This window comes from Phyllostomus discolor, chromosome 1, assembly GCF_004126475.2.
Source record: "Phyllostomus discolor isolate MPI-MPIP mPhyDis1 chromosome 1, mPhyDis1.pri.v3, whole genome shotgun sequence".
Lineage (NCBI taxonomy): Eukaryota > Metazoa > Chordata > Mammalia > Chiroptera > Phyllostomidae > Phyllostomus > Phyllostomus discolor.
Window position 1 is genome coordinate 161,500,785 of NC_040903.2, and position 17,697 is coordinate 161,518,481.

The 17,697-nt window shown below is 41.3% G+C and overlaps 1 protein-coding gene across 1 annotated transcript in view; it reads right to left on the minus strand.

Annotated features, from left to right (window-relative positions):
- The window catches only part of FAM227B (family with sequence similarity 227 member B), a 207,325-nt gene that overhangs the window by 8,041 nt on the left and 181,587 nt on the right, over positions 1–17,697 (minus strand). The window contains exon 14 of the mRNA XM_036033361.1: positions 638–713. Coding sequence (XP_035889254.1) covers positions 638–713 — 76 coding nt within the window. The remainder of the gene's footprint in view (positions 1–637; positions 714–17,697) is intronic.

The window sequence follows — 17,697 nt, forward strand, 5'->3', positions numbered from 1 at the left end:
CTGGTTAAGGCACTAGAACCTCGAGGCAGGGACTTTGTTATCATTGAAGAATTGGATCCTGCCAATTTGTTCTTATAAAAATTGATGGACACCCTCTCATTAAGGCCTTTCTAGCTTCCTGGCACATAAGAATACCATGACTGGCCATGAGTAGTCATTTTAATTAAGTATGAAAATCTGAAAATGTTTCCTTAAGAAAACATTTCAGAAAAGACCTCCCTGCCTGGCTTTCTTCAAACCAATCCCAGCTGCCACCCCAGCTCTAGGGCCCTTCTTCTATGGAAGACGATGTCTCTGCTCTTCTTCCAGAGCCCACCCCTCTGTGTAAACGGACAGCAAGCCGATCTCTGATCGCTGGGGCTCTCTCTCGGCCTCTCCATGTTGGGGTGCATCCCACTCCAATCACACCACAGTACAGCTGCCCCTTTCCTTCAATCCCTGACACTTCGCATAGCTCCACGGTGACCATGTGCATCCTTGACACTTTAATAAAAAGAATCTCTGAGGTATAAGATGCTCAGAGGCAACTCTCCTCATCAGAAAAATAAGGAGCACAGTGTATATGATTTCTAAGATCATTTCCAGTTCTAAAAGAGTCTATGATTTTGTATTTAGCAATAGTAAGACATCAACTTACATCTTGAAATCCTTCTGATTCCTTTCGAATTGTCTCTTTGCCTCCTTTATAATATCACAGTAAGTTGGAGCAGGTGGTGTGATAGGTTGTGGTTAAGGAAAGATTTCCAATTAGAAACATTTGGGAGAGATAAACAGTGTCCTTGATGGGGGGAATGAGGGGGTGGGGTCTGGCTGGGCTTCGTCATGAAGGGTCTCAAGTGTGATCATGAATGTGGAGTCTGCAGTTGCACTGAGAGGACAGAAGCGAGACAATTCCTGTCAGGCCACTTTAAATGTGTGTCCCATTATCTGGACCGCACCATCCACAGTATGTTAGGACAGCAGTCTCATAAATCCTGTAATTACCGTTTTTTAAATGGTTTTATTGTTGGTGTGTTTTAAAAGCAGTAATTTGTTACATGTAAATATTTAAAATGTAACAAATTTTTGTAGCCCAGTTTAGATATTTCTTTATTTCTTTTGTAAAATTAAACTTATGGAGGTGCCGTGGGTTAATGCAGCTATATTAGGTTTCAGATGTGTCCTTCTGCTACACCTCATCGGTACGTTGCGGTGTGTTCCCCACCCAAAGCCAGATCTCTTCCTTTCTGTATACACCGAGAGCTCTGAAGTCCCCTGACCTCAGCGAGACTCTGGAGAAGATGGCAGCACGAGTCTTGCGGCCTCAGGGAGCCTGAGCTCTGCCCACCTGGGGAGAAAGACGGCGAAAGACAGCGAGCAGAGCGTAAGGTGTAAGTGCGCTCGCTGTTTGCGCGGCTGTTCCTTGCCCGGCCTGTGGCTGCATCCCTAACCCTGATCTGAACCCACGTCTGTGTCTGGCAAAGCAGACACTGCTCCTCTGAAGCAGCAACTGGCAGATGACTCAAGGAGGCGGCCCTCCCCTGTGGCGAGACCCGAGGCTGTCGGTGAAGGAGGAGCTCTTCCCCATCTGCAGGCACCCGGACGCCGGACCCACTGTCCTCCTGCAGCCCTGCTGGCTGTTGTGAACCACACTTCAACTTACCTGCACTGTTCTCTGAATGCAGTTTGCTCACTTAAAAACATTCATGGTCTGTCTCAAGGCTGTCCCAGACACTCATTTTAATCTTACTTATCTGGTATAAGAGTGTTCGAGGAAGCCCAGAGGACTTTTCCTCACGTGTTCTACTTCCTCGACCTCAGAGCTTCCCTAAATGACGTTACTAGAATAAGTGCCCATATGAAGTGCAGTTTTTCTCTTGATGTGAATCAAATCCTAGTGGTAAAATTTCACAGTGAAACTTCCTTAGGCTGGATCCACATTACTTTCAAACTCTGGCTTTGAGACTTCTTCCTGCGTAAGAAATATGTTGGTATTCAGTGAGCACCAATGTTAAGGATACATTGGCCCTCACCTCTGGAAGGGAAGTAGTGGAAGCCTCACTCTGAATAATTAAAGCAGAGAAAAACTAAATCGTACAGAATCTACTCATTTTGACAAATGTTTCAGCAAGACCTAAAAATATCATTGTAAGAATCTTTTAGCAGCATTACTGTAATCAAAAGAAAAATTCTCCTATAATCCCTTTCCAACAAATGAAACTATTTTTGGGTTCCAATGTGTCTCTCCATCTGCCATATAAAACATATTTTACCCTATTGTTATGATGTGGTTGCTTTCTTCACCCAATATAGTATCATAATTTCTCCCAACACATCTCGGTTTTATACTGTTAGTGTTTGCAAAAGATTTCATTGGCTGTACATACCAGGGGGGCTCTATTGCCAGGATTTTCATTAACATGGTGCAGACATGGCTGGGTTTTTTACATGAAACCCTCTATCTCTCCTCCCTCTCCAATTGTGTGTTCCAATATGACTCTTCCCCCTGCATCCTAAGTCTAGCAAGGGAGGACTCTTTCTCTCCTAACTCAGGTTCCTCTGAATTCTGGACAAAGAGAGCCCAGGTCTTTCTTAGCTTCAGACTAGTATGATGGACATGGTGAAAAAAGAAGCAGTGGTCCTGTTTATTCCAGAAGCAAGAAGCCTGCAGTCTCAGTTATGCCTGATAACCATCTTAGCTTTTCTCCCTACGAGTCATGGACCGTGAAGAGGCCCAGCCACATCAGAAGGCTCATGTTTTCCTCAAACTAGTGATACCTATAGGTATTTGGTTACTTGTAATGCCTGCCTTACCCCTTTGCTGCATAAAGTGACTGAAAGTCTAAGATCTCTGAGTAAAAGTCACAAAAAGTTGACTACCACTCTTGTTGAATGCTTAGCATGACTAATGATACACTTTTTCTAAATTTGCATGCAGCTGTTTACTGCTAATATCTCATTTCTCCCGCAAGTGCCTGTTAGAGTTTCAAAGACTTTATCCTTCTACAAAGTTATACTGTGCTCTTGAGTATGGTTTTCATAATGAGGTATTTGTGAGCAGGATGAACTAATTGGATTTTCTTTGCATTGCACATTCATTATATATTTACCATTGGCATTGAGATGAAGAATTATGTTCCATTCTAAATGATTAATTTTGAACATATGTCATTATTGAAGTGAACTGGGTATACATTCTTTATAAAGTCATTCTCATTGTCCACAAAATTTGGTCACGGCTGTACGTTTGTTTTGTGTGATGAGGCTCTGAGCTGTGTGATGTTGGTGCTGACTAAGGCCTCTGTATTTTCTTGCATTACTTAATGGTGATGGTTTTCAGTAGAATTCTGTTAATGTTTGTTAACAAATCTCCTAATTTTTATTTTCTTTAGACACTAAAGCCATCAATTTATCCCAACTGTAGAAAAATAGAGCACTCAAAGCTATGATGAAATGTTGTATTCTGTTCCTTGGGGGTGACTGTGGCAACATGTTTTACAATTCTGCTGTTTGAATTGAACTCACACTCATTTTCTCATGCACTGCTCTGTGCAGGTTGCAGGCAAACCACTAAATAGATAAGGAGCTTTTTGGGTACAAAAAAAGTAGTCCTACTCTGGGACTTCACAACAGTTGTGGTTGAGATGTGACAAACCAAGACCTGGAGACATCCCAGTGGCCTCAATTCAGACTCTGGAGTCTTTGATCTTCATTTAGAATCCCAGAGTATTAGGGAAACAAGGAGTCTTACAGATCATAGGGTCCAATTCGATTATATCATTGATGAAGAAACTGAGGCTTCTGGAAGGGAAGTACTTCGTCTCTGAGAGCTGGGGTGTGGGACTCAGGAAAAGAGCATACCAGGGTGAATTTGCTCCTACCTGCTGAAAGTACCATTCTAGAATGAGGCTGCAGGGGGCTTTGCTGTCTACTTCGTATCTCTTAGAGATATTTCAAGGAGTATCCTCAGAGTTGCTCAAGAGAACACCAGGTTTAAAGCCAAAGTACCCATTCCACACAAAATGCTACTGCATAAGAAGTAAAAGGAACCTAATCTTCACTCAGTGGCCAGAATCTCCTTCTTTATACGCTGATTTTTCATTTAATTCTTAATCATAAAACCAAAATTCTTGAAATAACTTATTTGCATGTGGAACAAACTGATTTAGAGACATTATCTTCTGCTTAATGTTTACCTTTACTTACACTTCAAATAGTTTCACGTTAGCTTTGCAGGAGCATCAAATGTCCATGACACAGCCATGCATCCAAAACTTAAAAAGAGACCATCACTCAGCAAACGTAATAGGTCTTGTCCTATGAGAGATAGTTCCACTGTTGGAATCTTACCCAGACTCTAAAAGTCCTGGTGTTATCTGTAAATAGAGTTACTGTTTTTGCAAGTTTTGCTATTTAACACATCATTAGTGACAGTTTCATAACATAGTTTAGAAAATTGAAGGAACAGGTCTACCAGAAATATTTTTAAATTGCTTTTATTTTATTTATTTATTTTTAGAGAAAGAGGAAGGGAGAAAAAAAGACAGAGAGAGAAACATTGTTTGGTTGACTCTTGCATACCCCTCACTAGGGACCTGGTCCGCAACCCAGGCATGTGCCCTGACTGGGAATCGAATCAGCAACCTTTCCGTTCCCAGGCGGATGCTGGATCCACTGAGCCAACCATCCAGGGCAGGCTACTGAAACCATCAACACAGATCTAACTGGAAGTACTCTGCAAATGCGCCAGGACTTTTACTAGGCATTGAGACACACAGATGACTAAGACATGGTGTTTGGCTTCAAGGAATTTGTAGGAATGAGAAAAGAGGACAGACAATTTTTGAAGTAGGAGAAAGAAAAATTATTTTAAAAATGGGAATAAAGACTATAAAAGTCTGGCAGTCTGTTTTCCTTTAGTGCAGGACTGTCTAAAATTGGAGAAGGGCGCCCCTCGGGCCACCTTATGTAGGATTCAGTCCCTGAGGACTCCCCTCCTGTCTGGGCTGGGACAGCTGGGCCCCTTCCCGGTGCTGCCAGGGCTGGCGGGCGGGTGGCAGGCACTCAAGGAGTGTTTCCTGCCCGCGCCTCCTGAACACGCTTTCTCATTGACGTCGCTATGTAGCTGAGCCACAGATTTCACGCTGAGAAGCCTAGTCATCATCGTAACATTACTTTTTGCTATATTGTTTAAGAAGTCAGAGAAGCATGGCATATATCTTCAGGGAAATTTTTCATTAAAATGGTTGACAAAGAGTTCTGCTGCTGCAAATGGTTGGCTCCAGTTGTCTGGAAAGTTTAGTCATGGGCGACAGTTCACTCCCTGATAAAGGCCTGATAAACAAATCGTTGATTTATAGAGATTTCACCATTTTTGTAATTCATGTCCTTCGACACACGCAGCTCCAAGGGCTGCTTGGAGGGACTTCAGTCATTCGCATTATTTCCAAAACCCCCTCGTCCCCCCACAGAGCTGTTTGAATAAACACTTACTCTTTGGGTTTGCTTTGCAGATACAGGGTTGGGACAAGTCCCCTAGTCTCCTGCTTGTAACTCGATTGAACATCTTCTAAAGACAGGAATTCTTGACCCCTTGCCTCCCCGAGACTGACCACACTGGAATATTAGTCACAAAACCACGAGTGTATGTGAGTTGACTGCCTAAAGGAGCCAGTTTGGTTTTTCCTTAAACATACAGAACATCAGCTGTAAGCGAGGGCAGGACCTCCGCCTTCCGATGTCCTGGGGCACCTCACAGGCTCGCTCAGGGCATAAACTGGCAGTGATTTGTATGGAGCGAGGGCACAGTGACGGCGCGGGCTTGGTTTTTGTCTTTGCTGGCCCACCCTCTAGGAGGAGAAGTGGGTAGGGCGAGTGCAATTTATAATCTAGTCAATTTTATATTCATTTAGTCCTAAATTCTAGGCATTCGAAAGCTGTGGCTTTTCTACCTGATTTTTAAAAATCAACCCATAACAGTATAGCAAGAATATCTATTTTTCGTCATTTGAAGATCATTTAAACTACCTGAAAAATGAACTTTTCTTCTTTTATTTGATACAAATTGGGACTTACCATATTTATACGGAATAAAAAACAAACAAACAAACAACCCTAATGTATTACTAACTCTCCAGGACAAACATTCCCCCGGCTTCCCCTCTTCTTTTTCCACTGAGTCATGTTTATAACCTAAGTCCAAACTGTGGCTGAAGAACTGATACAACGCACCCCCTGGGAGCTGATGACCCAAGGCAACTGAAGTCTCCTATTTATTTCATTAGTTAGTTTAATAATAAGTTTGCTGAATTGTGGTTTGTGTCTTGTGCATTTTGTTAAAAGAAAAGAACAGAAAAACCTTAACTTAAATGGGGTCTATAAGAGTAAAAGACCGGATCTTACAAGCAATTTTGTGATTGTCTCTGGCCCAAGATGGCCGCAAAATGTTCACGGTACACATGTGGGTACTTACCCAGGTAAATCAAAACCCCTTCCTTCCTCAAATTATTTACAAGTATGTTGTTCATTCACCCACTCCCCCACCCTACCTTGTTTTTCTAACTTGGCCTGCACTCTAAATTGGCAGAGTTTGTCAAAGGAAGAAACTTAATAACTGACTTGGTAAAATTTAGAACAGCTTCAATTAAAAAGTCATTGGAAAATAAAAACAAAACTTCTCTTTCTGTTCTAAGAGCAAAATCTAAACACTTCCTGCGTCCTTTATCCTATTGTGCCTCCATGATGTTTTTCTGCTTACAAAGTGCTCTATTAAATAAGTCTTAAATATATTTTTAGAAATTTAGAATCTGGTCCTTTAAGGAATCTTTGAGAGCCCAGCAGGAGAGTTATTAGGTTAGTTTAGGTAATCGACATAAATTAGCACCAATGGGAACGAAGGGAGTCCACGTTGGAGAAACATGACTGTGAAAAGGCAATCAGAATTTCATGCAGCTCTAAGTCACTCAGACAGTCATTGGCCTGGAGCACGTCCAGACAGCGGCCAGCTTTCTGCTAGGACGGAAGCCGTGCTGTTTGAAGCGAAAGTCTGCGTGATGCTGAAAGTAGTTTATCTCGGAGAGAAAACAAAAATAAAACAAAACTAAGATAAAAGGGAGAAAACCCAACTCAAAAAAGAAAAATGTGAAGGAAAATTTAAGAGTTCCGATGTTTAAAAATTTCGATGGGAAATTAACGTTGGTAGTTTTGTTGGATGGATGAATTATAAATGGATGAATTAGATGATATGTAATCGTAGGCTACTAAACTTCTACAATTAGCAGGCTGTGAGTGGCGAGGCCAGAGGAAGCTCTGCCTCCACTGGCTCTCTGACCTCCCAAGGCTCAGGTTCTGTGAATAGAACGAAACCCTCTTCCTACTCAGTGGTGCTGCCCACAGGACGTTTTGTGATGATGGAAACATTTGGCGCTTGCACTGTGCAAGAGCCACATGTGGCTTGTGAGCACTTGAAATATCACTAGTATAACGGATAAACTGAGTTTTTGCTTACACTTAATTTTATTAACTTAAATATGTTTAAATAGCCACACATGGCTAGTGGCTACCCTATGGGACAGTGTAGCTTTGAATGGTGAAAAATGTAATAAATACCTAACTATATGTACATATTTACCTTCCTTTAAATTTTCCTCTAAACAGTATGTATTGCCATTTTGCATAACATGTAAAATTTGATCAAATGGATCACATACTAATTTTGCTTTTCTAAAGTATCTTGTCAGAAGCTATCCAGGTATAAGAATAGTAAGAAAAAGAAAACTGCCTTGTGTGGGCTAGTTTCCCCAAAACAGTATACAGTAAGAGCCAACAATCCGTCCCTCACAGTAAGTTCTGTGCAGATCCCCATTGAAGGCAATGTGACTTGCCATTTCCATAGTCCATTTTTGACCTTGATGGGTCTTTTTGTACCTGTGCCTTCTATAATTTCTAAAACTTGGGCAACTTTTCTCTTAACTTCTTCAGAGTGAGTCACCTCAGAGTAGATACATCTTTTCCTTTCCTAATAGTGCCCTTGAGGACACGGGAGCCAAGGCGCAGTGAGCGGCCCTCTTACGAGCCCTGGTGGCCATCGGGGTTGCCCTCCACAGGCGCTTCTTTCCCTCCCGCACGCGTCTGTGCTGCTGGTTCTCTGTTGGGCTCCGTTTCCCCAATTCCACTCCCTCCTGTCTGTTTCACCCTTCTGGTGAGGCTTCTCCAAGTCTTGATACTGAGTCACGCAGACAAATGTAATTACGTGGAATTGTAGCAAAGAAGCAGATTCTCCTTTTTCCAGTAGAGAAAAGCAGCCTGGTGACCCCCCTTCCCATTTTCCTCCAGACTAAGCCTCTGTTCTAGACGGCCTGTTCAGCACCCCAAGCACTTCATTCATGTTTCCATTGTTGCTCTGATTGCTTCCAGAGTAAGCAAAAAATTACACCCATTTCTCACTAGATTCCATCTGTGTCTAGGCAAAGGAAGTGTGCGCTTGACCTTTACTGGTGTCATCTTTCTTAAAGGCCTCTGAGCTGCCGCCGTTAGACTGTGAGGAGGGGGGAAGGATAGAAATTGTTCAGGCAAACTTGGGAGGAAAATGAGAGGCTGTGTTTTAGGTAGGGCTGAGAAGCCTGGGGACAAGGTTGTCCAATAGACATAAAGTTTCCTGAAGGTGGGGATTATAGTAATAACCTTAGCCCATATTACTTTATCCAGCACACAGTGGTTGTTTTTTTTTAAATGTTTGTTAAATGACATATAAACATAGCCTGGAGGCCAGGGCCAGGTAATGAAGGCTTTTTTCAGGTAAAGGTAATGGGGAAGAATCAGACACTTAGCAAGATTTGGAGTCTCTGAAAAATAACAACCACAGCAGGCAGCACGTTTAGGATTCAACATGAGCATTGGGGCAGGAGGGAAAGCCTGGGCAGGGCCCCCATAGGGATACATGGGAGTGAACAGGTGCAAAGGAGAAATTGCTGACAGACACAGCCCAATCTCTTGCATGAAACAGGTTTTCCCACATGCATCACTTTTCCCCTTAAAAGCATATTTTCAAGACCATCATATACCAGGAAGCATTTATGTGCTGCACAATTCTTATAAAGGCCACACTGGGTAATGCAAAATCTGTCAACCATAGAGTGGGCCTCCCTGTATAGAGGTCAATGAATTGTTTTCAGACTCTCCTCTCTCTTATTTAGAAACCATCCATTATGTAGGTCCTTTGTTTTGCTAGCCTTCTTTGTATCTGCCTGAACCCATGGGGTGGAGAAATAAGAACTGCATAGTCACAGTGTATTTACTTAGAACCACAGCGAGTGTTTCTAAACAAGATTTTGAGTTTTAAATGTCTTATAAACACCAAAATGACTCCTGGGTATCCTTGTTAGTCTAATTCAGTACACCACTGCTGCTGTTAGATCAGGTTAGAAGTCTTTTCTTTGAAAGAATGAACTTGAGAAGAGCGGGAAGCCATCTGGCCGATGCTGCCAAACTCTGCGGGCAGGTAGCTTCATTTCAGGGTAACAGATGAGGTCCATGATATGATGTCGAATTTAAAAAAATGTAACTTGCAATCATTTCCCCCACTACTTCCATTTCATGAACTATTGAAGGTTTGGAAGAAAAGTAGTGAGCAATCAGTGGGTTATTTTCTCTGTGATGGTGAGAGCTAAAACCAACGTTGTTTGTCCCTGTGCTAAATAATACCGGGAATGAACACATGGCCCAGGACGGGTTTTCTGGGAAGCGGACTGAAAATGGAGAGATGTGTGCAGCAGGTTTATGAGGGAGTACTTGGGATTGACACCCATGGTCTGCAGGGGGAGGAGGGAAACTTGGGCAGAGGGAGAACTGGAACCATGATAATGGTCCCCATGAAAGTCTAAATTGACCTACAGAGAGTTCCAAAGTGGGTGTCACTCTTCAGGGTTGTTCTGTGTTGGGGTAAGGCGGTCCCAGCCCTGGGGACCTTTACACACCACATCAGTCACTGGACATGGGCTGCCCTGGGGAGGGGACTTGACATGCTCATCAATTGCTGCAAAATTAACCCTAAACTTAGTGGCATAAAATGACAACCATGATTGATTATTAGTATCACCACAGTTGTGGGTGTTGAATGGGCTTTGCTAGGTGGTTCTTAGTTGGGGTCTCTCATGCAGTTGTGGTGAGATGGTGGCTAAGGCTAGTGACATCTCAGGGGCTTTCTTCCTCTCGCCGGGTGGCTGATGGTGACTGTGGCTCAGCCTCGGCAGTGGCTGCTACCTGGAGCATGGCTTCTCCATGTGGTCTGAGTTTCCTCCTCACTTGGCGGTCAGTTCTAAGAGCATTCCAAGAGCAAAACCAGAAGCTGTACAGTAGAAACCTCAAAAGTTACACTCACAGGGCTGAGGAAGATACAAACGTATGCTCGAATTCAAGCAGAGACTTGAGGTCACATTGTAACAACTGCACACCAGGAGGATGACATTGCTGTGGCTATTTTTGAAAAATACAGACTGCCATAGAATGTGACCTTGAATGAGGTCACTGTAATCACCTGAGGTAATCCTTGTAAGGTGTTGGCAACTGAGAGGTTTTTGCCATTATTATTCCCCCCACAGCTGAAAAATAAATCCTTTGTTCTAGAAGCAAATCTAGGCATTCAGAGCATCCACCTATCCATTGTTTCCTGTTCATTTCCTCCTTTGTTTTCTAGCTTCACTGAGATATAATTGACATATAGCATTGTGTAAGTTCAAGTGTACACCTGTGTTGATTTGATACCTCTATAACCTCAAATAATTACCATTTCTTTTTTTTATGGTGAGAACATTTACGATTTCCTCTCTTAGTAACTTTTAAGTATAAAATACAGCATGTTAACTATAATCACCATGCTGTACATTGGATCCCCCCAAATCTTCATCTTCTAACTGGAAGTTGGTACCCTTTCACCAACATCTCACCATCTTCCCTGTGCCTAGTCCCTGGCAACCACCGTGCTACTCTCTGTTTCTGTGAGGTCAGCTGTTTTAGATCCCACACATAAGTGATATCATAAAGTATTTGCCTCTCTCTTATTTCACTTAGTAAAATGCCCTCAAGTTCCATCCATATTTGTCACAAATGATAAGCTTTCCTTTTTTTCTTGAGGTTGAATAATATTCTATCATCTATATAAGCCATCTTCTTTACCCTTTCATCTGTTGAGCAATAATTAGGGTGTTCGCCTCTCTTCACTATTATGGATAAGGCTGCAATGAACACACAGATATTTCTTCAAGATTCTGTTCTCATTTCTTTTGGATATATACCCATATATGAGATTGCTGGGTCATATGGTAGCTCTATTTTTAATTTTTTGAGGAATCCCCATCTTGTTTTCCACAGTGGATGCACCAATTTACATTCCCACCAACAGTGCACAAAGGTTCCTTTTTCTCCACATCCTTGCAGACACTTGTTACTCCTTTTGATAACGGCCATTCTAACAGGTGTCAGGTGGTATCTCACTGTGGTTTTGATTTGCGTTTCCCTGATGACTAGTGATCCTGAGCACCTTTCCATGTACCTGTTAGCACCTGCATGCCTCCCTTGGATGTTGACCATTTGTAAGTTGCCTAGTCAAAAATCTGCCGATTTTTTAATTGAGCATTTTTTTGCTATTAAATTGCATGAGTTCCTTTTATATTTTTAATACAACCCTTTATCAGATATATGATTTGCAAATATTTTCTCCCATTCTGTAGATTGCCTTTTCATTTTGTGCTTTTAGTGTCATAACCAAAAAATTGTTGTCAAGACCAACATCAAGGAACTTTTCCCTATGTTTCCTTCCAGGAGTTTTACAGTTTCATGAATTATGTTTTAAGTCTTTTATCCATTTTGAGTTAATTTTTATGAGTGGTATAAGCTAGAAGTCCAATTTCATTCTTCTTCATGTGATTATCTACTTTTTAAAAATATCATTTACTAAAAAGACTATCCTCTCCTCATTGGGTTTTCCTGGCTCCCTTCTCAAATTAGTTAACCATGTATGTGAAGGTTTAACTCTGGGTTCTCAGTCTTCTTCCACTGGTCTATGTGGTCATTTTTATGTCAGTAAAACACAGTATCCAATACAATATACAGCCAGTATGGTGTATATTCTCATACTTTTTCATGTTAGTAATTAGCAGTCTTTCATTTCAGTTTGAAGAACCCTTTTAGCATTCCTTGGAAGACAGGACTAGTGATGACGAACTCTCTCCGCATTTGTCTGGAAAAGGCCTTATCCCTCCCATGGCTGCAGAAGAACTTTGCTGGGTATAGTGTTCTTGGTTGGCATTTTCTTCCTGTCAGCACTTTGACTACGTCACCACACTCTCTCCAGGTCTATAAAGGTTTCTGCTGAGAAATCTGCTGATCACCTTCTGGACGATCCTTTGTAAGTCACAGATTTTGTTTTTCCTGCTCCTTTTAAAGGATCTGTTTTTGATTTCTGGCAGTCTTATTATGATGTGTCTCGAAGAAAATTCCTTTAAGTTGTGTTTGTTTGGCTGTGTGAACTTCATGTACTTGGATATCTAGATCTCTCCCCAGCTTTGGGAACTGCTCATCCTTTATTTGTTTAATTAAGCATTCTGTTTCTAACTCCTCTTCTTCTGGGATTCCAGTCATTTTCAGATTGTTTCTTTTGATCCTATCCAATACATTAAGTGAGTTTCTTCAGTCTTTTTCATTACTTTTGTAGTGTTCTCTGACCGGATAATTATAAAATTCATGCTTGGTAATCTACAGGTTCTTTCTTTGCTCGATCCATTCTGATGATGATGCTCTCTATTGCATCTTCCATTTCATTCATTATATTCTGCAGCTCCAGGATTGATGTTGAGTTCATTTTTCATGATTTCTCTTTGTTAAACTTATTTTTTTAAATTTATTTTTTAGAGAGAGGGGGAGCAAGGAAGAGAGAGTAGGAAAGAAATATCAATGGGGATTATCGATCAGTTGCCTCTGGCATGCCCCCAACTGGGGACCTGGCCCACAACCCAGGCATGTGCCCTGACTGGGAACCAAACTGACAATGATTGTTTGGTTTGTGGGACAGTGACCAACCCACTGAGCCACACCAGTCAGGGCATGTTAAACTTATTTGTTCAAATATGGGTGTCCTGATTTTATTAAATTTTCTGTGTTTTCTTATAGTTCACTGAGTTTCTTTAAAACAGTTATTTTGAATTCCTCATCAGATAAATTGAGATCTCTGTGTCTTTGGGATTGGTTACTGACAGTTACTGTGATCTAATGGTGATGTCATGTTTCCTTGGCTTTTCATGTGCTGTGAAGTTTTGTGTTGCTGCCTTTGTATTTGAAGTAGAAGTCTGCCTCTTTGCTTACCTCCTTTGGGAGAGAAATACCTTCCGTTAGCCCTGTTAAGGATTCTGCATTTTTCTTCAATATGAATATGCCTGTCCCACGCTTCTTGCTCCCTCTTGTGGCAAAATTCTTAAGATTTTATGCCTTCTCTTACCCTGCAGCACACCAGGATGGGTTCTGATAGCCTCCCTTTTGTTTTCCCAAAGGTGGTACTAAGTCTTAAGTTTGTGGTCTCTCCCTGGCCCACAAATTTAGGCTGACACAGACTTTATTTGTGTGCTCACTAGCCATCTGCCAAAGCCCACATTTGCCATTGCTGTTGGGAGCATGCACAGGGAGCTGGCCATAGGGTGTGAAGTTGGGGGTGAGGCTTATAGAGGTCTAGAGGTGCTCATGGGCCAGGTAAGGGATCTGTGGGTGAGGTTTCCCTAAAAGCTCATAGGCAAGCTGCTTGATGGAGTTTACCACACTGTAGAATCTGCATCTATTTAATGCCCTCTGGGAGTCCTGCATGCCACTTTCCCAGCCTCCCCTTCCTCCCCAGTGAAGTCATTCAGCTCACCATTCAAGGCTCTGGATGGGGCAAGAGAAAAATGAACCTCTTTAGTAGCAACCACACCATCAGGGAAGCCAGGTTTCCACTCACAAGGTCGTACTTTCCCCCACATGAGAAATCACGGGCCATGATGATCTCTCTTGTCTCTAAGCTATGCCACCTTGGAGGAAGAGTGTGGTCGAACTGTTCCTTTTACCCTTTTTAATGCATCCACACTCAAATATATATTTTTGCTCCAGTGGTGTGCTATTATTCTTCCACTGGAAACCTGGACTTCCACAAAGGCTCTCTTGTCCATAGGTGCTTGTCTACGACAGTGTTTTCCAGGGCTCCCAGATTGGGGCCAAGAAGTGCTAGTGCCTGTTCATGGGCCCCTGCAAGGTCCACATCAGGGACCAGGGTCTGAATGCTTATTTCCTGATGCACAGGTGGATGAGACTCCTCTTGGGTCCGTCGGTGAATGGTACTAGATCCCACAGTTTCCACAAGGGCACTTTTGTCTACAATGTATGTCATGTTGTTGTTGAGAGGGGGACATGAATAAGGGACGTTTCATTCAGCTGTGATGCTGACACCACTGCTGTTCCCATGTGGAAAACATGGGGGACCATTTATACTTTTTTGTCCCTTTATATAACAATGTTGAGAAAGAGCAAAAAAATAACATACATACTTGTTCTTCTTCTAAAAGATAAGACTATTAACTGACTAAAATAGCTTGCTCATCAAAGCTTACTTTATGACCCTTGGCTCACTGGGCCCATCAGTTCGAAATTGTAATATCCTTAAACTCTGACCAGTCCTACCAATTCCCTGCCTCATGTGGTCTGCCTCAACATCATCCACTTCAGGCCCTAAAACCCTAGAAATATCATCCCTGAATTACCCATTTTTGAGGCACTAATAAAACTCTGTTTGTTGTTCTCTCTACAATAAATCCACTAAACTTAGCTTGATTTGGTCCACAGGTTATTCTGGTGGTCTTTTAGGACTGCTGACAGCTGAAAATGGTAAAAATGGTCTCTCTGCATTCTTTTTCTTCGTGTAGCCTCAGGAGAACTCAGAAGAGTTGACAAAATGAGAATGTTGTAATTTCAGGGAAAATCAAGCTATTTATCAATTTATCCATTGATGGTGTGGAAAGTCAAATTCTTCCAACAGAACCATAAATCTCAAGATTCAAAGGGAATTGCAATTTGTGTAGTTCAGCCCATGTGCTGAAGAGGCCTCTTCAGCGCAACCAAGGGTTTTCGGGTTCCTCTCGCTTCCTCAGCTCCCCTCTTCGTTCTCTTCCTTTCCACAGCCCCAGTCTGCCATGCCCCTGTTTTTCCTCTTCGTAGGCAAGCAGAGGAAACTTCAGTCCTCCACCATGTTTTGGTGAAGGGAGTCTATGTTGCCACAGAGTTTTAGGGCTGGGTGTTTTCAACAAAAAGTATTTGTAAAAGACCTCCCATTCCAGGAAACTAACATCTGGGTTCTATTATCTGAAAGGTCTCATTAACAGATAATATTGTGATGTTCACATGCCTATTTTTGAAGCTGAGGGAAAGTAAGGGTTTCATTATTTTGGGTACAATCTCACAAATAATGGAACAAACTTGCTAGAAGTGCAGGCTTTCCTATTCACTGCACCCGAGAATTTTAGAAGGATTGAGAGAAAAAAGTATTATATGTTCTCTTTACTGGAAAAAATGAATAAATGGGAAGTTCTGGATTCGAAGTCTTTTTGGAGACTTGTCTTTTAGCTAATTTATAATTTAAAAAATGTAATGACCAGATGTTTAGTAAACGTTAATTAACTTACAATGTCACTGATTTGAAATAAAAATACAATTGATAGTAACTTTAATAATAATTCACAAGGTATTATTTACATATTACAAAAAGTCTATGAATGCACATGTGACAAAGATTATTAGAGGTCTTTTTATAAATAAATGTGAGAAGGAGTTGCATGTGGCTTTGAAGAGTTGCCCGCTGGACTCTCACTGTGTGGAGACCGAGTGTTTACACAGAGCTGGTGACCTTTCACGAGTCTCGGGGCTTCTTCCTTTCTGTTCACTGTTGACTCTTTGCTTCTTCCACATCACAGACCATTCACAACAGAGAAACTTCTTTGTGTAGTTTTTATTTTGTTCTGGAATCAGCTGTGATATATCTCACATTATTTTCAATTGTAGAGTTTAATAACCTGTCCTTAGAAGTTCCCACATGTTAACAAGTCTGTGTATGGGTGTGTGATGGTGGAAGTATGTGTTTACAGTAATGCAACCCACTCGTTACACCATTGTGTTAAGTTCAGATTTCTTCCCTCAACTGCAACTGATTGTGAGCATTCTAAACTGAAGTTAGAAATACAGATACAGCTCACAGACTTTTCTTTTTAATAGAACCCATACAAACTACACCAACATTTTGTTCCTGAGTTTTCTTCTTTTAAAAAAATTTGTGTTTTACATTTAAAAAAGTTATTAGACTTTTAGACCAATACCTAAAGGACTTGAAATGGTTTATAAAAACACAGACAATGTGAGAAAGAAAAATTGGGAGTCACAGATAAATTTTGCCCAAGATTCTGCAAGTTTAAAGACACACTACACACTCTGCTCTCAGAAATCAAAGCTTTTTTCCCATTTTACTCATAACTCTAATACTAAGTGACCAAGTATTCAAATAAAAAATTCAAATATTCACCAAAATATTAAAATTTTCTAACAATGATTTAATGTACATTAACTAATAAAGAAGTATATTATTTTCTTTATAAATGTACATTAAAAACTCTCAGAATCATGAACACCTCTGTGATTTCCAATTAATTTGCTCCTCCCTCCCTCCGCATACATCTCCAGTCTTCTCCGTGTTCACATAGCAATACTAAAACATCGACAATATAGCAATGCTTCCTCTTGTGACTTTGGCAAATCACTCTGAATCAAAGAAATATTACCTGTGATGTTAAATTTACTTTTAAATGTATCTGTTCTACAAGACTCTAATCTAAAATTGCATATAGAAAAGGATTTTGAAATAGAACTGCATGGCCATGCCACCTTAAATGTCTAAAAGAAAAGCTGCTAAAGTGACTCAATGCTGGGCCAACTGTAGACTTCACTGTGTGACTGTTACTACCCTTACCCCAAACCATAATTAAAATCCTCCTTAAGAGGCAGGAATAGGCCTTTATCTTCCTCTGGAGTCACCCAATCCGCCTGGGTAAACAGTCAGCACCAGAGGCACCAGCTTCTGCTCTGAAACCAGGCTGCCAAGGAGGGACCACAAGTGTTGCCACTGTCCTCAGGTGAGTTACCTAAATTTCCTGTGCCTCAGTTTCCTTCTTTTTAAAGTTGATGACAAGGATAACATCTACCTCAGAAGTTCACAGAAGTAAATAAGTTATAAGTATAAAGCACTTAGAAGAGTGCTTGGTACACAGTAACTATTCATTAAGTTTTTAAAAACACCATTGTAATAATAATGACTGTACAGATTAACTTAGTACCAATGACCGTCAAATTTCTGTCTGTTTCCTCTACTTTTTTTTTAACTTTTAAAGGTAATGTCGATTCTTTTTGAAAAATAAAATGTGGTCTTATCTTTATATAACACCACACTATAGCCATACATCAGGCATTAATTTAACAACTATTGTATGCCAGACACTTTTTTCAGGTGTCCAGGACATAGAGCAAACTTGTGCAGCGAGCCACTTACCCTCTTTGTGCTTTGGATCCCTCATCTGTGAAGCGGCTGCTCTGCCCATGGTCACAGGACTCTTGCCATTCCCATGATAACACAACGGGAGAATTCAGTATGTGCTTGAAAAA